Source organism: Vanellus vanellus, assembly GCF_965231255.1.
Source record: "Vanellus vanellus genome assembly, chromosome: 1".
NCBI classification, from domain to species: domain Eukaryota; kingdom Metazoa; phylum Chordata; class Aves; order Charadriiformes; family Charadriidae; genus Vanellus; species Vanellus vanellus.
Window position 1 is genome coordinate 204,462,342 of NC_138905.1, and position 21,771 is coordinate 204,484,112.

Genomic DNA, 21,771 nt, shown 5'->3' on the forward strand with positions numbered 1-21,771 from the left:
ATAAGTTACACTACATCAATTCCAGTTTGCTTTGCTACTACGCCCCAAGCCAGGGCTCCTCCTTTGCATTTGACCTGGCTTCAAGGTGCACAACAGCAGAAAACCAACCTTTGAGTAAAGTTATTTTTTCCATGAAAGTCACATAGGAAAATTAAGCAACAAAACTGTAAGAAACTAGCTGCTTCTAGTAGCAGTGCTATGTGACTTACTAAGAGAATTCATTTGCAGTGGCACTTGAGAAAACATATGTTGGTGACAGAGTCCCAGTTAACAAACATTCTTTATTGTCAGGTCTCAACACTTTTTATCATAATTTGACATTTTTTATTTGTACTGTATAAAAACTTGCACTGACTCAAAGTAATAAAAGCCCAGTTGTATGTATCAATAATCAATGATGTTTTAAGAAATTTTAGAGTAGCAGTTAAGGAATTCATTCACTTATGGATAAATAAGATGTAACAGGTACCACTCAGTGTTTTGATCAGAGAGTGTTTAAGGCTTTGTTTCCAACGCTACTTGGGCCTACAATTTCTCTATCAATATTGCAGAAGCACCTCCTCCTCCATTGCAAATTCCTGCAAGACCATATTGTCCTTGTTTCAGCGCATGGGCCATGTGAACAACAATTCTTGCTCCCGACATTCTGAAAAAGAGAAAAAAAATGTATATAGCTTAGTTTAAAGGTAATTCTTAATTAGACCCACACAGGATAGTGTATACAATATAGCACTGATTCACTGGAGGGAAAAAAAACACACCAACAAAAAGATCAAACCAACCCTTTCATCTACATTTAGATGCAATACAGGTTATTTTTCTCTAGCTACAGTACTTAACAAAAAGAAAGATTCTTACACAAAAAAAATACCTATGTTTATCTAAAACTTCTTCTGGAAAAGGAAATCACTTCTAAGTCAGTCTGTATATTACGAAGTACCTCTACATGTAGCAAAGCTCTTTCAAAGAAGGTAACAAATCTACCACAAAAACCAAATCAATAGTAATGATTAATTTAAAACAGTTTCATATTTGCTTACAACTTGATATACTGCCCGATGCACTACTTTGAGCCATCTAAGCCAGACATTTAAATTCTGTCATTAGGTTGTCAAAATTAACTGTTAAGACGAAAAAAAAAAGAAAAACACAGATTCCCTTATCAGAAGAAGCTGATACTGCGAAGGAGAAGTCAGCCTGTCTTGTGGGATTATGCCTTGTTTAGAGCTTTTTATGAACCACGAAGTACTCCTACTTGTTCCTGACATACAACATGGTTACTTCACATCTATATTTACTTAGAGGTTTTGAAATGGGTTTTTCCTCATAGACCTGGACACTGCAGCACGATCACCCTTAGGGAGGATTAATGGGATATCCTTAAGTCATGAGTAAGTTACTCCTCTCACCCGATGACAGAACTTCAAACAAAAGACCCTCCGACATCCCCCAGACTGTCCCTGTCTGCTGTATTAGGAGCTTGGAGATTTGGATTCATGGCCAAAAATGCTTTGACAAGTCCTGGAATTTCACTTTGCTCATGTAAGAAAAATGAAAGCCCCTCTACCATATCCTTTGCTACTTTCCTAAGTTTATCTGTAAATTTTATTAACTTAACTACTTGATTAATTATTATTCTTTATTCTGTCATATTAATAGTGATTTGGTTTTAACACTTCATAAATCCATATAGCTATGGTGACCGGCAAGCTCTTTATAGAAGTAGGTGATAACTAATTGTGAAGAGAAAAATGGGATTGTGCTCTTTTCAAGGTACCCTGTAATTTAAAGCCTGAATTAAGTCACTATGTACTTGACAGCAAATTTCTATTACCCTTCCTACTTGCATTAAGTTTGAGAAGAAAGGAAAATGTTTCAGCAGTGTGTCTAGAAAACAATGCCTCTGTATGGAACAAAACCCAGTGCTTATTTTACTTACCCAATGGGATGTCCAAGAGAGACGGCACCTCCATTAATGTTTACTTTTTGTGGATCGATACCCAGCATTTTAATATTGGCCAGCACCACAACACTGAACGCTTCATTAATTTCCCACATTGCAATATCTTCTTTTTTCAGGCCTGTCTGACTTAGAATCTAGAAATAATAATAAAAATAACCACTATTCTGAAAAAAAAAATGAGGAAGCTAATTACAGAAATCATTAGGTCTATTTTGAAGTGGGTGACTCAGGCTGCCCATAGTCTGATTCATGTTCACGTTTCGGAAACTCTTTGCCAAATGGGGAAAAGGCAAAACGGAGGTACTGAAGCAGAAACCTGAGTTTTCACAAAAGAAGTGGAGAGTACCCTATCCAAAATACGTTTTCATCACACTTACACTAAGACGGGTGCTGCAGTATGTACATTTAAACTGATGGAGTATTGCCTTGCGCCATGCACTTGTCTTCAGTTGTTTTTTGAACTAGTCTATGCTTGTATAAACACATTTATTTTGCCTTTTATCCATACTAGATGCAAAGCTTCAGAAGTTGTTGAAACCAGTGTAAATACTCTTTTTCAAAATAGGTGTGAGAAATTTGCTACTCTGAAAATCTGCATTCTAGCCCTGATCGTCTGAAAAATGTGTTCTTTGTTTTTATGACACAATTATAATTTTGATCCTAATTACAGAAAGATTCACTGAGGGATGAACCAATGATCCAGCGCTAGGGAAGTTTGTTGGTTTTCAAAAAACAGTCAGTTTTACTCCTACCTTGGGAACAGCATGTGCAGGGGCAATTGGGAAGTCAATGGGATCAACAGCAGCATCTGCAAAAGCTAAAAATCACAAAAGCTTTTTAAAGACCTTTATTTTTTACCATATGGGATTTTTATTTGTGCAAGCAGCAAACCCAGCCAAGATAGAAAAATTCTGAACAGAATGGTCTGTGAAATAGATGATACATCTAAAGTTTAGTGCCTTAAGTGAGTCACATAACAACATTTTCAGATTTTTAATATTATTCCATATAGAAAACTCTGCTTATGATCAAAAGCCTGCTGGTACCACACTTGACATTTCATGGACTGTCTTGAGAAGATGCAGCCATAATGCCTAAGGGCTCACCTTTTCTGTCCCATGAATGTCAGATAACCGGCCAAACAGGACTCCCAATCTGAGAGCATACTGAGGGAGTATTCTCCAGGACTGTACTGAAAGATAAGGAAAGAAAAATCTTACCTACTATCCGTGCCAGTGGTTTGACTTTCAGTCTCTTGGCTGCCTCTGTAGTCATCAGCACCACAGCCGCTGCTCCATCGTTCAGCGTACTGGCATTTGCAGCTGTGACTGTTCCTACAAAAGGTAAAACATTGTTTAAACAGAGAGGAAAGTGTGATCTAGCTCAGGTATATCCCATTAATGATTTTTTTTTTTACCTTAGGCCCTTGGACGTAAGGTCTTAAACATATGGTGATATCTGTTGCACTGAGTTAACTAAAAATAAGTTGGTTTTATGAAATCAGTGTGATTAAACAAGTATAATCACACGTATTCGTATCTTTATCTTATCATGCCTTCCCCATCAGCTGCATTGCTGGCAGTAACACAGAATCCCAGCTCAAAAAGGGTTGTGAATAAGTGGCAACTGAGTTAGCCAGAAGGATTTATCAAGTACAGATTCAGGGAAGTAAGAGGGAACTATGTAAGGGCGCTCCAGCTCCCACTGAAACAAGAGCTTCTACTGGGCAGAGACCAAGGCAATAGCTAAATTAAAACCAATTTGTTTCATTCTTTTTAAAGTAAATGCCCAAACCAGAGGGTTTCACCGGTTTAAGGTTCTTGGACCATCTTTTAACTCAAGCCAGTTCATGCTGTTGTGAAGCATGTTTCTTTATCTTAGCAGACAATTAAAAGTTAATAGACCCCTGTTGGAGAATCCAGCTCTTGCCAACAGTACCCCTCACTACAACAAAGTATCCTTCCACTTGGTAGAAAATTAAGCAGTTAATAGAAGAGTATTTACCATTTTCTTTTTGGAAAACAGCTTTCAGCTTTGGAACTTTACTAAAATCAACACGTTTGTATTCTTCATCTTCTTTCACTTCTATATCTGGCTTTCCTGAAATTCAGATTTGGTTTAGTATATGACAGAACAGTCCATTCTTAAGACCTTCTAACACAGTACTCCGATTAAATGCCACCTTATTTAAACAACTTATTTCGGTAAAAAAAAATGTAAACACATGTAAAATGCATGTCAAGAAATGTGCTTCCAAAAACTGAAAAAAAAAAAAAAATTATTCATTAATCCAATTTATTCACAGGAAATCCATTTATACTTCCTGGTGGCTGAATGAAAGGGACAAAGAACGTACCTTTAAGGTAATTAATAGAGAAATTAAAACACAGATGTCCTCAAGCTATACTAGCTAAATTCAATAGCTAGTCTTCCACTTACATTAAAGGAAGAAGATATGGTATGTAATGTTAAAAGAAAAATTAAAAAAGAAAACCAGGTCACAGGTCACTGACTGCTGTTCACCAGAAAGTCTGCAGAACAGAAAATTCTTAGCTAACCTAAAATTAGTGTTTAAAAAACACAGTTTGCACTGAATGCAGACAATGTTGCAGCTTTCAATGAGAATCACAATTCATTTTATCACACCTTTCCATAATACCTTTTTTTGAAATAGTGACAGGAACTATTTCGTTTTTCAATACTCCTGCATCCCAGGCTGTTTTGCTCTTAGTGTAAGAGCCTATGGCGTAAGTGTCTTGTTCCTCTCGTGAAATAGTAAACTTCTTTGCAGTATTCTCAGCACAGTTGCCCTTGGAGAAAACCAGGCATGTTAGGTTTGGTGTTTCTGGAGATGTGAAGTAGAAATGTAACTGAAAAAACTCAACCAGCAGATTTCCAGAATTAAATGTGACTAAAATTTGGTGTCCATTTCTAATTTACATAGTCATGATCAAACAGTAAGTTCTGGTTTTGGAATACGAACTCCAGATTTAGCAAACGTTTTCGGGATCCGGGTTATTAACGTCATGAAGGAACTTTCCTTACAAGGGTTTTTTTGTTTTTTTTTTTTAAGTTAAAAAACTGCATGCAAAAGTAAGTTTTAAAGTGCTCAGGGCTGACGTCTTCAGGGACTGAAGATCGTTGTTGAACCACAGAGCAGTATGTTCACATCATCTTAGTACGCTTTTCATTCCATTATTAGCTTGCTATTCCAAAAAAGAACAGGTCAACACACAGGGCTAACAGCCTTCGGGATCTGGTACAAACTGTACAAATAAAAGTATGTATACCTTTCAGCTAATAACCGGAATGAAATAATAAAATAATTTTATATATAGGTCAATCATAATTCATTACCAACACTGCCTAAATACATGGTGACAAAATTAAAAAGAAAAAAAAATACTGATTTAGTCAATCTGAAAGATTTGTTCCTGAACAGGTTTTGTTCCACCTCTCATTCCTGTAGAAAGCTCAATGAATCAACACAAAACTCTTTAGTACTGTGTTCCTCCAGTTCTTCAAACAAGCAAGTTCACTTCTATGCAGTTAAAGAATGTAAAGTCTTTATGGCACCAGCAACTTAGTCTATTGCCAAAACACAGACGAGTAAGTTCCTAAAGCCATCGGATGGGCCTTCCTGTATATTCTCACACAGACTGTTAAAGTTTTCCAAGCAACCTACAGTTGCTATAGTGAAGACAAAAGGTTCTGAAATATTGTCCCAATCTATTAAAACTTTGTGTATATAACCAACTCCTAGAGGTTTCCCCCACAAACAGGAACTAGCAAAGCCACTATTTACATTCCTATAAAAATCCACACAATCAAAATCTGTTTTAGCTGAAATATGGGAGTGGATTTCAACCAATAGCCTAAGCAGAGTGTGCTATACTGCAGAAAGAATAAATCACACACAGAAGCAGTGACGTCTGTAACAAATATATGGATCACAGTAGAATATTCTTCATGACATGTTTTCCCATACAGCAGCAAGAACACTAACTAATCAATCAATAATTGTGAACTACCATAGGCAAAGGTCAGAAATACTCATAAACAGAAAAGTACTCATTCTCTTTTCAAACTGTTCTTCCCTGATGCTTGTTCTTCATTATCTTCATATCAGTTGTTTTCCAAACCCATCCTAAGTTTGCAGTTGTCTGTCCAATTTAAGTTACCATGCTGATAAGTAAGCATATCAGCTGACTCAAGCCTTCCAACAAAAGATATGAGATATGTACATTGGGGAATGGAAAATAAACATGAGAGCCTGCCGAACCCTACAGAGTAGGTACCCTCAAAAACACTAAGTAACTTGATCGCTCTCTCCCACAGACAGAGCAACAGCCACCTACCAGTAGCAGAATTTTTATTATTTTTTTTTTTTTAAATCCCTGCTCTAGGTTGTTCAGACTTCAGAGACAGATAAATATTAACACACAATTTGCTATTCTGTTTCTGTCTTCTGTCTAGCCCCTCCATCGCAGTTACTACAGGAAGCCTGGAAGTGGAAGACTTTCTCCTCCTCCATTAATGTTAGGAGGAAAACCTAATGAGGAAAACCTCATTTCTAGGTTTGCTAGATGAAGCAGTTTCATAATAATTGTAAGCAAGCTCTTCAAAGCTGCATCAGGTTCATGGTTGATACTTTAGTGCTGTGGAGGAATATTTACCATATGGATATGGTTATAAGCATCTGTCAGCCCATCTTTTACTATCAGGTCTTCCAGCTTTACCCCTCCATAAGGCGTTGATCCTCTGCTCATTGTATAGGGAACATTAGACATGCTCTCCATTCCACCAGCAACCATCACATCCTGCTCAAAGGAAACAGGTTAAAACCATTAATAACACAGTGTTCTCTATGACTTCTTGTAGGAACAAATATTAGCAAAAGTTTAAGCATGCTTTATATTTCTGAGGCGTCTTAGAGAAAAAGGAAAAAAATATCTTTATGCATTTAAAAAGCAAACAGCAGGAACAACAGCTGAAGACAGTTAATCCACCCTGACAGAACAACTGGACTTTCATCTTGTATGCAGTTTTAGAAAGTTGCCAGAGCCATGTCAGTTCCTTGTACTTTTACTTCAAAAGTTTCCAAGATCAAATTATAAATTTTACTTTAAACAGCTTCTTTTTTCTGTAAATTTCTCATTTTTGTTCTTTATTCACACCTCCATATCCCTATGGAACAAGCAACAGTCAGAATCTAAGAGATCAGTAAAAAGAAACAGAGATTTACAAGTACTTGCAGTTTTACACAATATTGTTTCATCTTACTATGTAAAGAGAGATGGCTTAAAATATGGTTTTATCATCTGAAAAGGCCAGCAAAAGAAGAGATGATAACTAATGATTACTGAATTTGAATTAAGCTGAATCATTATGGGCATTTGTAAATGAGTATACTTGTCAAGCTGAGACAAAGCAAACAAACAGAAAACCTAGAAGCAGCAAAGCTATAAGGACCGTAAGTATAGCTACTGTTCATCAGGCTATACCCCCCAAATCCCTAGGATCTCAGGATGTGAAGAATAGACACAGCTGTGTTTAATGGCATACCTGAAATATGGATAAATGTAAGAAAAATACGCACACAGCAGTGCGAGTCTTTCCATGTTCAATAGTGCTGTTAATATAAATTCAAAAAGATTTTACATCAAAATAGCAAGAAGAAACAGATAAAAGCTTTTTTGGTTTCTTTAAGACACAGAGAAACAATGGTTTCGTTCAGAACAGATTATAAACTAGATCCAGGAACATGAGGTAATAAAGAAAAGAAAGAAGGCTGGAGACAAACTGGAAAGGCAGATAAATCAGAAAAGCAGCTGAGATACAGAAGCAGCAATAGACCAGAGGAACAAGAGTCCCTGGCATTTCACTTCCATAAAGTGAAAGACTTGGAGACAGTGTTGATACAATTGTTTATATGATGATGTACACTGACTCAAGCCACTGGGAACCATCACTGACTTTCATACCACAGATACCTCACAGTCTGCAGCCAGGAAAAAACAAACAAATACCAAAAAACCCCTGTAATTTATAGCTCTAAGAGACTAACAACTGGCTGAGTCTCTGCTTTTGCTGACACTGGCAGCACAGCATGTATGATTCTCTCAACTGAAAACTCCAGTTCTCTTCAGAGCTGCTAGCCTGCATCAGTCAAACCAACCAAACGCCCAACTGCTCTCACAAAGTCACTGGGTGTAAATTACTAAATCCAAATGTAGCTGTTCACACAGACATGCTGGGCCTGGTTCAAAGTCCAGTGACAAAACTTCCACTGACTTCAGTAGGCTCTGGACAAAGTGCTGCTCTGCAGAGCAAGGCCAAAGCAATAAGCAGTTGCTTAACTCAGCTATACTGTTATTTTCACAGAAGGGACAATAAAACTTAAACATTTCACTTTTGTCCTAATAAAAAAAAAAAAAAAAAGAGAGAATAGTAAGTACATTTCTCACTTATGAGCCACTTACTTTGTAAACCAAAAATATACATTGAACTGTCCATACTTTCACTTCAGAGAAGGGGAGACGTTGCCAAAATGCTTTGAGTATGGAATTAAAAACAAAATTGAAATGTCTTTTTTACATTCACGCTTCTCCCATATTCTTTGCTGCACAGCATTTAAGGGCTTGCTGAAGATGGTGTATTCTTCCATCCTCCCATGAAGTGATACTATTTTCCCCACTGTATAGAGAATCTTAGAACACAGCTGGCAGAGATGAGCAATTCCCCTCCATCAAACTCTTCAATGAAAACACCTATTCACACCAATAGATTACGCTCCTTCTAAAACAATAAAAAAAGCCTGAAAGATCTTCAATGTACTTGGAAACACCATTGCTTTAATATGTATATTTAATTCATTTAAGTGTTCAAAGCCTTTGGAAGTCAAGATTAAATGTGTTTCAGCAAAAACTAAATCTGTAAAAATTTCTTCAAACCAGAAAGCTTGAAAATTCCCTGTTTTAAACCAAAACACACATTTAAGTTACTATAAGATTACAAGTGCATAAGCAAAACAAAACCTCACTAATTAGCTTTATTACCCCAAGCCAAAACACAGTCCCAAATCAAAGAGCACAATCATCAGTAGGACAGGATCCTACTACTTTGGGGGATTGGACTAGATGATCTTTTGAGGTCCCTTCCAATCCCTAGCATACTGTGATACTGTGATATTGTGATCCACATTAGTTGTGTGGGTTTTTTTCCATAAAACAGCACTACAATTCACATACCTGACTCCCACACATCAGGCTTTGTGCTGCCATCATGATCGATTTCATTCCTGAAGCACAGACTTTATTGACAGTTGTAGTAGGAGTGGAGATTGGTAGACCTGAGTCAAAGAAGTACAAACAACTCTTATGCAAAGGGTAGACTAAGACTTTATTGGTGTTTCAGCAATATTTCATGTGACCAATTTTTATGTAAGCCCAGGGTGTTCGGCTTGCACTACTTAGACCGCCAGGGCAATCGATCTACCCTCTCCCCTAACTGCCATCCTTCTTGGAGACTCCTGTTGTTTCTCCCCTTCCAACAACAGACTCGTCATAAGAGAGCAAGCAAGTGAAGAATCAGAGAGACAGAAGATCAGGGAAGGGACTCCAGAGCTATTCCTCCTCCTGGCACCCCGATCCCTGCCTCTAAGAAGTATTCAAGACTGAAAAGGCATCAACAAGCTGTAGAATTTAGCAACTGGCAACAAGACAGACCCCAGAAATATAGGGACTCTATAAACAAATGCAATACTCAACAAGATCAAAAGTGCAAGATGTCAGTGTCATCCACACAGTTGTTATTGAGTTGTTATTGTTACTGAGTGCTCACTACAATAGCTTTGGGCTCTGCTGTGCGCAGCTTGGCTCCAGACCATTGCATCACTGCCTCTACCCTAGGCTTGCTCTTGAGCGTTATGGCTCAGCTCCCAGCACATCACCTCCATAACAGCACTGAGATGGGGAAACTAGCCAGGGGAAAGAAAAGAGCCGTATTCATCCCTTTGCCTCACATGGAAGCAGGTCCTTCTCTTTCAAAAAAGTACAGGGGCAGAGCCAAAAAAGTATCCAGTTCTTCCCTGTCCCATAGACATTCCTAGCATCATGCTAAGGTATGGAATCCCATCCCTACAGCAAAAGGGAGAATAAAATAATTCCTGCACTCCAATAACCTTTGTGCTGCAGCTGACGTTATAGACAGAGTGAACGCTTCCAGTGACAGCTCCACACTCCACAGGAAGATGAGCGTAATAACATATCTGCAGTTCAAGGAAATTCACTGACCCCTTATTCAATATGGCTTAAGAGTAATGAAACCATGAAGAAAAAAGTGTTTCATGAGAGATTCAAAGAACAGCATCCATCATTAGCGTAAAGTGCTCTGGAAGTAGCAGCCTGGTCTCCAATATCATCTTCTCCAGGTTCTGCAACATCCATTGAGCACATGAAAATTGATTCCTGAGCAGGCACAATTAGGCATGAGTCCAACAAACACCCTTCACCTGCCCCAGGGAAAAAGGCATACAAAGACTGTCTTGACAAAAGGCTGGGCACCATTCCGCTTTAACTCATAGCTCAATAATCTATACTCTCTACATAGAGATAGAAAAGCTTTAACCCCAGAATCAAGAGAATGAATACCTGCACCCAACACTGCTTGTCTTGCTGGAGCTTGTCCTTGCCCGGCCTGCAACACATTACCCATATATGCTTCTTTCACTTCTTCTGCAGGGATACCTATAAAACAAAATTGTTTCGATTCAGGATTCTTTGCACGGAAGATGTAACCCCTTTAAGAACCTTCCCATAGAATTTTTCTATCAAAGCCTGATGAAATGTGCCATGTCCAACCTGGGTGCTAAAAGCAGCACACAGGACCCTGCTGAGCACATCCCAGATCTCCACTCCATCATCTCAGGATGAACTAGTGACTCCACAGCACAGAATTCCCTTGTTACTCTGCAAAACAAGCTACAGTTAGCTAACTAAAGCAAAACATTTCCAAGTCTCACTAGCCACCTGAGCAGCTCAATTTCCATGGATGGTTAAACGCACAAAACTTTCTACCTGCCACAATTATGTCCAAAGAGACAGTTTTGTTTTTGTTTAACAGGGGAGAGCCAAGGCCACAGCTAGCTGCCACCAGACATGAGAGGACTGCTCTCCTACTGCACCTCTTGCAACAGCCCTGGTGTTCAAGTTCTCATGCTCTTTCAAGAAGCCAAATTTGGAGAAAATTAACCCTCCTCTCCCCCCAAGGAGAATTTTTTTCTGATTTGAATCTATGAATAGATTCACAAGGGTATCCTACCAGCACAAGTGCCCATGTAAAAAACAGGCAGGGAAAGGAAGGGTCACTGGTTTCAGCAGCAAGTAGCCTTTGCATCAGCTTAGATGTGTTGTAAAACCCCACCCCAGACAAACAACAAGCATGTTCAGTGGGATTTGGATTACCACAGATATCCCTAAGTAATAATCTGCTCCTAGAAGCAGCACTTCTCTTAACTTAGATTGAAACAAAGCCCAAAAATCAACTTTAAATAAATACCATTTGTGGACAAAGACGTCAAAGAGTGCCACAGGAGAAAAAAAAAAAAAAAAAACAACCCAGAACCTTTTGTTTACCAAGCAACTTAAAAAAAAAAAGACACAGACTGATGCTGTTCTGAGCCAATTGAGGCTTTCTTTGTCACAGAAAAAATATTATTTACACATACCTGCTTTGTCAATTGCTCCCTTAATTGCAATGGAACCGAGTTTAGTGGCTGGCAATGATGAAAGAGATCCTTGGAAAGATCCAATCGGTGTCCTTACAGCGCTTGCTATCACCACCTCCTAAGAGGAGAATCATGAGTAAAAGTCACACCCTCTTTCATATATGCACACATATACCAGTGTTTTTTAAAATTTATCCACTTTTACTTTTTCATTCATGTCACAGCTTCCCTTTTATCCTGCAAGTGTTTCAGAGCACTAAAATAATCATTATTAACACATGCAGCATGGGGAATAAACATAAGGAGATCACTGTGCAGCTGCAAAACTACAATCTTGGGATGATGGAGCCATGGTGGGATGGCTCCCACAGCTGGAGTGCTACCATGCAGCAATACAGGCTCTTTAGGAAATCTGGTGGGAGGCCAGTAACTAGCAGTGCTTCCCATGGGTCCAGTCCTGTTTAACATCTTCATTAATGATCTGGACGATGGGGCAGTGTACCCTCAGCAGGTTTGCTGGTGACACCAAACCAGGAGGAGTGGCTGATACACCAGAGGGTTGTGCTGCCACCCAGAGGGACCTCAGCAGGCTGGAGAAATGGGCTGACAGGAACCTCATGAAGTTCATCAAGGAGCAGTGCAAAGTCCTGCACAATGCCAGGCACCAGTGCATGCTGGTAACTGCCCAGCTGGAAAGCAGCTTGGCAGAAAAGGACCTGGTGGTCCTGGTGGACAACACATTGAACATGAGCTAGCAATGGGCCCTTGCAGCAAAGAAGACTGATGGCATCCTGGGCTGCATTAGGTAAAGTATTGCCAGCTGATGAAGGGGGGTGATCCTTCCCCTCTACTCAGCTCTGGTGAAGCCACACCTGGAGTGCTGCGTCCAGTTCTGGGCTCCCCAGTACAAGAGAGACGTGGACATACTGGAGAGAATCTAACAAAGGGTCACAAAGATGATTAAGGGACTGGAGCACCTGACATACCAGAAAAGGCTGAGAGAGTTGGGACTGTTCAGCCTGGAGAAGAGAAGGGTCGGGGGCACCTCATCCACATATATCAATACCTGAAGGGAGGGTGCAAAGGGGACGGAGCCAGGCTCTTTTCAGTGGTACCCAGTGACAGGACCAGAGGCAACAGGCACAAACTGACACACAGGAAGTTCCCTCCAAATATCAGGAAACACTTTTTTGCGGTGAGTGTGACTGAACACTGGCACAGCTTTCCAGAGAGGTTGTGGAGTCTCCATCTTTGGAGGTATTCAAAAGCCCAGGTCCCAGTGTAATGTGTAAGCAGTAGTTTAAGACATGATATGACATTCAGCTCTATACCTAGTAGCCCTTTAAAACTGATTTACTCTTATTTTTGCCTCTTAGTTTTAGTGCTACATCAACATGTCTATCTGCTAACCCTGGGAGAGTAGCATGAGGACCTGACACCAAAAAGATACACATTTCAGACCTCTGGCTGCCCCGGACAGCTTCTGAGAAGAAGCAATGAATACCTCCAACTGTGCTGGTTTCAGTGGAAGTTAGACACAAAGCTTTATGGAGGTCTCACAATAAGTTCTTTATTTAAAGAGACAAGCAAAGAAAGAAAACACTAGAAAAAAATGTAAACAAAACAAAAGACAAATTATACCTGTTTAAAGCTAAGAAGGTCTGTTTCTGTAACCCCTTCTTCAGGGTGATTGACTTCAGTGATAGTAACATACTTGTCCTCATCTTTTATTTTGTAACAGCAAGTTGCAGGATAACATACAAATAACCTCAAAAGGACTAGTTGGCATCAGCTGTGTTTTCCAGTAACAGGTAGACAGTTGCATTAAGCTTAAGTCAGCTGACGAACCTTTTAACCAGTTTTGTCCCACACTACCTAACAATTAGCAAAGCAAAATAAAAATGAAATTTGACTTTTATTCCAGATTTTGCAGTCAGGTGTGACTTGGGCACAAGTCCCATGTTCTCCAATGCAGATTTTTTTGTGATAACCTTTTAAAAAAGTTCAGTGATTAAGAAACAATTTAAAACAGTGATTTATTGCAGTCAGATGGTGCTTTATACTTACATTTAAAGTACGCTGTGATGCATAGCCACGGCTTGTATATTTCAAAGCCTGAAAATAAGAAAGTCCTTAGAATTTCATACAAAGAAAGCCAATGCCATGACATTACAGCAATGTACCATTTTGACAGACGTCATTATTTAAAAAAATAATACCTAAGAAACACTGGAAAAAGTATTAAAGATCATAACATGCCTTTAAAAAAAGTGTTGTCTAGTGCACAGTCTCACCATAACGTATGTGATAAAATATTTCCTGAAAAATAAACAGATAATCCTTTAAAAACAAAAACCAATTCATTTTGGTAAGTCTGTTACATACACATACAACATACCTCTAAACCAGGGACTGAGTGGTGCTATCTTGAAAAAGTCTAGTCCCTCTGTCTGCTTCTCTGGACTTCGGTTTATTCACTCCTATTGTTAATTTCACTGCTTTTTAAACAGTGGCAGTTTGTGTCCACAGCCTCATTTCATTGGCATTTCATGAACAAAAATGAGGATAATGAATTCAGAATACTACAACAAAATATGGCAATAAAACATAATCAAGAAACCTCCCCCCGCTCTGGCAGGGGGGTTGGACTGGATGATCTCCAGAGGTCCCTTCCAACCCTATGATTCTATGAAAAAAGTGTCACCTCAGCAGTCTAATTCACCAACTACTAGCTTCATCTAATTAAGCAGTGTAAAGATACAAAAATATGTCTATAGGTATTGTTTCATATATTATGAAATGATCTTTTAATTAGTGGTTTAAGCCACTTTCTTAGCTTTTTCCTTAGACAACATTTCAGCACACTGGATACTTCTGGTCATTACTGAGTGACAGCTAAATAAATACTAATTAAAAATAATTACCTAAGGACACCACAAAACCACCATTGGTTTTATAAATCAAAGAACGCCTTCTGGTGCTGTGTCCACAATATGAAAACTTAGTCTGTTTCTCTCTTCGTTTGACAACTTTCAACTAACAAAAGACAAATTTTTTTCCTAGTGTTTTTCAATTTATTTTTTTTCCCCCAGCTCAGGTTGTAATTGCCAGCAGAAAGTTTTAAATTAAACTTCTCCCTGAAAACAAATTATGTCCCTGCAGGGCTTTACCAACAGGGCTTTCAAGAGTTAGTGCCAAAAAAAAAAAAAAGCCTAGCACAGTAATGTGCCCTTAACTGGACAACACCTGAAGTTTACCTTTGTAGCAAACTGGACAAACCAGACTGTGTAACTGGCACCTGCTAGTGGTGTTCACGCTCTACACCAATTACAGATTTATTTATTTTTTTTTATAAAAACAAAACAAACCACTTCTACAGCTGGTAAAACACAGCCTTTGGCTTTGCACATGGCAGCACGGATGGGATCCGGCGCGGTAGCGATGCTTCACCCGCCGCCTTCTCCTTCTCCCCAGTGCGGCTCCCAGTACCCGCGACAGGATCCACAGCGCCCACCGGTAAAGCCACCGGCGCCTCAGTGCGACCGCGCCGGGCGGCTTTTGGGGCAGGAGCGCTCAGTATCTCACCCCGCAGCCGTCCTGAGGACCCCCCCCCAGCGCCTTTGCCTCGCCGGCTCCTCTCCGGGCCCTGCCTACAGAAAGCCTCTGACAGCCGCCACCCCTCCGCACGGCCCACGCGGGGAGCGGATGGACGTGGGGGCTCTGCAGGGCACCGAATCACGAAGGAACGAGCTGAAGAGCCGGGCCAGGGCCCCGGCCGGCCGCGCTCCCCGCGCCCACAGGCGGGGATGAGGCAGTGGAAAAAAGCCGCTCTCAAGATCGCGGCTAAAGGTCTCGCCGGGCTTAGCGCGGTGCCCGGCCCGGGGCTGCCGCGGGGGGAGCCGCCCCTCACCGACCAGGCGGCTCTGCGGCCGCCCCGGCCCCGCAGGCCGCGGCCGACACCGGCCCCCCTCCCCCGGCCGAGGGCCCCGCCGCAGGACCCGGCCCGAGACCCGCTCCCTCCCTCCCTCCCTCCTTCCTTCCCGCCGCGCCTCAGGGATGAGGTGAGGGGGACGCCGCCTTCCCTGCCGCAGAGGCGGGTGTGACCTTGGCCAGGCCTTCGCGGGCCCCGCGGCGGGACCGGGGCTGCGCAGGGAGGGAGATGGGAAGGGCTGTGGTGCCCGCCCCGCGCGCCGCCCGCCTCACCCGCAGCAGCTCCGCCGCCGGGCGCTGCCAGCCCAGCATCGCCGTCGCCGCCATGCTTCCGCAGGCCGCCCCCCGTCACCTTCACCGCCGCCCCCGCTTCGGCCTATAGACGGTGATGACCGTCCCCTCCCAGCTCCCATTGGCCCTGCGGCCAGGGGCGGTGCCAAACGCGTCCCTGACATTGGCTAGGCTGGAAGGCGGGCCGCAGCGTCAGCGGGGCTGAGGCGGGAGGGGGCGGTGGTTGGGGCTGCGCGGCCCCTGAGGCGGTGGGGGCGGGCGGGTGGAAGGTACCTGCGGGGCGAGAACGGGGTCCCAGGGTTGTCTCCTCTGTCCCCCCCCGGGAAGGGAAAGCGGCGCTAGGGCTGCGCGCTGCCGGACCCCGGCCCAGTCCCTCCCCCAGCCCTGACAGGTGAGATAAGCCAAATAAAGCGACGCAGGAATTTATCCCCATGTGGAACCCGTATCAGAAACGTACCCGCGCAGGTACGAGGTCTGTGTGGAGGCAGGTCGTGGGGTGTTTCTGAGTTCGGAGTGCCCTTGTGCTGCAGCTGCATGCTGCTTTCACACAGGCCAGCAGCTGATTCCCCCTTAAACTCCTTCCTATCTCGCTCTGGGCATAAGTATGTGGAAGTGTTACCTCAGAATTCAGACCTGACCGAGAACCATCCCGGCAGCTGCCTTTGCAGAAAGGTTGGGACCCGCTCAGTCCCAGCTCGCTCTCAGGATGCCCATACTGGTTCCACGGCCTTCCCTGCGTTTTGCTTCCCCTCCCTCATGTTCTCTACCTCCGATTCTAGATTTCTAAGTGAAGGCCAGTATTAAATCTCTACAGCTGTCTGTCTGGCAGTGCTTTGTTCCACTCTGTCCACATGCGTGGAGCTAGGCTAGGAAAAGCCTGGTCCTTCCTGGTCTTGAGCTTTATATCTCAAAAGAACAGGCTTAAAAGAACAGGTGACATTCTCTGTGAAGTGTGCTGCTACACGCTGTCTAGGACAAGCAATTCCATATTTGTTTCTGATCAGTCTTACTTACCTTCTCCTCAGACACTTTTTTAATCCTGGAAGGAGATACTGTCTGTTACAATATCCCATGGCTGACTGCTGCATTCCCTGGAGTTGATGCCTACAGGCCAGGTAAGGCATTTACTTGCAGCCTTCCTTCCCTTCACTTAGGACCACGAACTGGAACAAATACCAAGAGGCATCCTTTCAGAATACCATCTGGAAAGCAAGAGTGTGTCAACAACTTGTTACGATCCACTTGCTATCCTGACTGATTTTTTTAATTATTATTTTTTCTTTATGTTGTAAAACTAACATTCATCAACATTGCTTCAGTTCATTTTCTGTTGTACGTCTCATTCATTTCACATCATGTCTGTCTGCTCTCCAAAGTAAAATACTTCTTGCTTTCCATAAATGTCTAAAGATTCTCCAGACACGTGGTAAGAGGCTAACTGCGCCTGGCACAGATGGGGGAAGCATTTGTACTCTTATGCTTCCTTGACTGTCAGTAGCTGATATTTTGAGTTTGACCAATCTAGCCTAGACCTTTGATTTAGAGCCAAAGTTTTCAGGTACAAACCAGAGATAACACAGGAATTGACAAATATTGACTCAGGAAGAACTGAAGATTTTACCCTGAAACTACATATGTACCATATAGGAAAGACACCCAGCTTGGTTGGATGAGGATGTTTTTCAGAAATGAGTAGTGCCAAAAACATATAGAACCAAAAAAGGGAAAGCTCTTATTTTACTTCACCTTTACCCCTGCAGTATAAGGCCTTTTTTTTTTTTCTGGGGCACAGCCTGCTAATGCACCAGGACAAGCATTTATATCATCCCAGCCAGAAAGGCACTTGGACCCCCAAACATGTTGATTAAAATGCCCTTTATTGGCGCTCACATGAGAAAGAAAAAGAGGACAATACAGATAATCCTACCTCCCCTCAGATGCTGGGAACCCCCAGCTGAGCGGCATCAGGCACACCTCCAGCTGGGGCACGGCCTGCTGTGCAGATCCCGTCTGTGGAGGGGTTCACCAACATTTTGGTTTTTAGAGCTTCTGTAGATCTTGGGAGAAGAAAACTATTCTGGTCATCATTCCTACTGTCAAACAAAAGAATGTTCACACAAGACAGTGAGGTGGATTGAGAGTTGGCTGCATGACAGAACTCAGAGGGTTGTGATCAGCGGCACAGAGTCTAGTTGGAGGCCTGTAACCAGTGGTGTCCCCCAGGGGTGGACCCCTGGGGGTCCAATTTTGGTCCAATTTTGTTTAATATATTCATTAATGACCTGGATGAGGGGACAGAGTGTATCCTCAGCAAGTTTGCTGATGATACCAAACTGGGTGGGGTGGCTGACACTCCAGAGGGCCGTGCTGCCATCCAGCGTGACCTGGACAGGCTGGAGAGCTGGGCAGAGAAGAACCTAATGAGGTTCAACAAAAGCAAGTGCAAGGTCCTGCACCTGGGGAAGAACGTAAAGCCCCAGTATAGGTTAGGGGCGGACCTGCTGGGAAGTAGTTCTGAGGAGAAGGATCTGGGGGTCCTAGTAGACAGTAAATTATCCATGACCCAGCAATGTGCCCTTGTTGCCAAAAAGGCCAATGGAATCCTGGGCTGCATAGTGAAGAGTGTGGCCAGTAGGTCAAGGGAGGTCATTCTCCCCCTCTACTCTGCACTGGTGAGGCCGCAACTGGAATACTGTGTCCAGTTTTGGGCTCCCCAGTTCAAGAGGGACAGGGAACTGCTGGAGCGAGTCCAGCGAAGGGCAACTAAGATGATTAAGGGACTGGAGCATCTCCCTTATGAGAAAAGGCTGAGAGAGCTGGGACTCTTTAGCCTGGAGAAGAGAAGGCTGAGGGGAGACCTTATTAATACTTACAAGTATCTAAAGGGTGGGTTGAAGGAGGATGGAGCCAGGCTCTTTTTAATGGTTCCCAGTGACAGGATGAGGGGCAATGGGCACAACTTAGAACACAGGAAGTTCCGTTCAAATACATGGAAAAACTTCTTTACGGTGAGGGTGACAGAGCACTGGCACAGGCTGCCCAGGGAGGTTGTGGAGTCCCCTTCTCTGGAGATTTTCAAGACCCACCTGGATGCAGTCCTGAGTAATGTGCTGTAGGCAATCCTGCTTTGGCAGGGGAGTTGGACTAGATGATCTCTAGAGGTCCCTTCCAACTCTGAAACTCCCTGATTCCGAGATTCTGAGATAGTCAACATGCAGGTGGTGTAATTGCCAATGCCAGGAGGGGGCTCCGATAGGCTCCTTCATTACAATTAGCTGGCCAAGTCTTTTCTGTGGCTAGGGGAAAGGTGCAGCACAGGACAGGCCAGAAGGCCAAGCTGCACCTTCGCCATGGCACAGCATAGCCTGTGCTGTAACATAACCTGCACCTTCTCAGGTTAACTGGCATGTGGGTCATTAACTCCTTGATGTACGATGGTCTTCTGGTTAGGACATTGCTGAAACATGACTGTTGTAACATGCAGAGCATCATGTCCCTGGCCAAAAGTGTAACCATGGTTATCGGGTAATTTACCAGTTTTCAACAACACAAGTATTAACTCTATGGGAATTTACAAGATACAACTTAGCACTATAATAAAATTATTTAATTGTTCTGCAACTTCAGGTCTCCAATACGATGCCAGATACTCTTGAAATAACACTGGTTTAAAAGTTAGTCTGGAGCTGTGCAAGAACTCCAGTATATAAGGAAGCTAAGTGAGGAAAAAAGAAACAACCCCTCCCCAGAGTTAATAAATATATTTCAGGATACAAACCCTCTAATGCAACATCAAAAAAAAACCCCACAGAAAGAACTCCTTTAACAGGTAAACCAAAAACCCACCACAACCAGCATTCCCTCATGCACGCACTGGGACGCATGATGGTGCAGGCCCTCTCCCACTGGTTTGGGGCGCATTTTCATAGAATCACAGATTTGTCTCGGTTGGAAGGGACCTTTCAGTCCATCAAGTCCAACCATCAACCTAACACTGCCACCACCACCACTAAACCAGTCCCTCACATCTGCCCATTTACAGCCTCCTGACCCCATGGCAGTGGCAGGATGCCCTCACCAGCAACCTCCTAGCCCTGGCCAAAGGGCCATTTGCACCACCACCAGGAGCAAGCTGGAGGGGGAGGAAGAAACCTTTTTGCCTGTGGGATCCATGTCCCTCCCCATGAGGCAGTGTCCAGGGGCTGCCTGGACACCTTCAGGAGATGCTGGGCACTCTCCTACATTTTACATCTTTGGTCCTGGTCCAGTGATCTTCATTCATCTCCCCCCCACTCCCCCCCCCCCCCCCCCCCCTCGCATCTGTTGCCACCTCTAGACCTCTAGTCAATTGGTTGGTTTGTTCCCCCCCCCCCCCCCCCCCCCCAGCCTTTTTCCTCTGTGAGGGCTTTAAGATTTTTCAGGGTAATTCCTATTTAGGAGAATTCAGGAATTCAACAGGAACCATAGGAGAGTAGCACCTCCATACAGCTGCTGTTTGAAGCTGAGAAGAGCCAGGGCGCTCTCTCTGGACTTCCCCAGCATCCACCTTCCCTGTTTAGTGAGGTCAGAGGGTATATGCTTGGCTTTACGATCTGTTACCCATTAATTTGTCCAACCCTTTTTAAACCTGCTGCTACCTGTGATCAGCATCCCCTGGAAACAAGTCCTCTTTTAGCATTTTAAACCAATATTCTGCTGGTTTTTATCAAGTAGCCCTGGTGCTGATGTTGCAAGATTCTGTGAAAATAGTTCTGCCTTTCTGCTATTGTAAAGCTCAGGCACATCACCGTTTGAATTCTTCTGTCCCAGCTGAAGCCCTAGCTTCCCCAGCTCCACGGAAATCTGCATACCATTTGGTGTGGAACCTTGTCAGAAGTTGCTGGCAGCCCACTAATCCCTGGCACCAAGGCTGGCTGTAGTGCTGGGTGACACACCTTGGCCAGCAGTTCCGTTTCACACCTCCGTTCCCTCAGAAGCAATGGCCAAATGTCATCTGGGTGAGGAGGGGCATCCAGCATACTTGTTTGGTGCAATAAATCCTGCATATTACCTAAGCTTGAGCTAAATTCCAACTGCCTGCTACAAAAAACGCAGGAGGCGTGGCAATTTCCTTCATGCCTTCACTAGGAAAAAATCACTGACTGCAATAGATGGCAAATGCTGAACTGTCCATATACAACATTAGAACCTGGTCTTAAAAACAGGAAAAGCGTGCAGGAAGTAAATCATAGTGCATCTCTTCTCACCTGGAACAACTATAATAAAGTAATTTCAAAGTCGCTACTTTTCAGTTTTCAGTCTTTCAGACAATTAAGAGCAACCACACTGTGCTGCTCTTCCTCACCTCAGGAGCCAAGATTTGCTTTGGCCATGCCCCAGATCAGCAGACAGAAGCAGCAGCCTATGTGTCCCCGACTGTTCCCTCTTACTGGTGTTTCGGACCACATGAAGGACTTGGAGCTCAGTATCCAGCTGAAGTTACGTAGTGGATCTCCACCACCAGAGTACATGAGGATGAAATGCAAGGCACCATGCCTGCACCTAGAGATGTTTACATGTAAAGCAAAGAAAGAAAGCAAGCCAAGTTCTTACTTTATCAGAAGAATGAAGCAGGTTTAGAGCCTTTCATATTTAGGTCAATGATTTTACTTAAACTGTGATCAATTTACACTGGTAGGAGTCGATTCAGCCAAGCAACTGCTGTGATAACTGGCTTATTTCTGCAGAACACCACCACCACCACCTGGACGACCACTGTTCTGAAAAACTACACTTGACCCTAACAGAGAAAAAAAAAAAAAAAAAAAAAAAGAAAAAAAAAAAAAGAGTATGGAAATAATAGCAGCCTGTTATCAAAGTT

General features: G+C 43.0%; 1 protein-coding gene across 1 annotated transcript; it reads right to left on the minus strand.

The window, feature by feature from the left end:
• Nucleotides 1–267: 267 nt before the first annotated feature.
• On the minus strand, nt 268–15,991 carry ACAT1 (acetyl-CoA acetyltransferase 1). Its single transcript, XM_082499351.1, has 12 exons — nt 15,894–15,991; nt 13,758–13,805; nt 11,691–11,808; nt 10,615–10,710; nt 9,214–9,314; nt 6,640–6,783; nt 4,623–4,773; nt 3,968–4,063; nt 3,184–3,297; nt 2,716–2,780; nt 1,940–2,097; nt 268–646 (listed from the first exon to the last, which is right to left on the minus strand). Exons 1-12 carry the CDS (start codon nt 15,945–15,947, stop codon nt 526–528), a joined length of 1,266 nt encoding a protein of 421 aa, XP_082355477.1. The 5' UTR covers nt 15,948–15,991; the 3' UTR covers nt 268–525.
• Nucleotides 15,992–21,771: the final 5,780 nt, after the last annotated feature.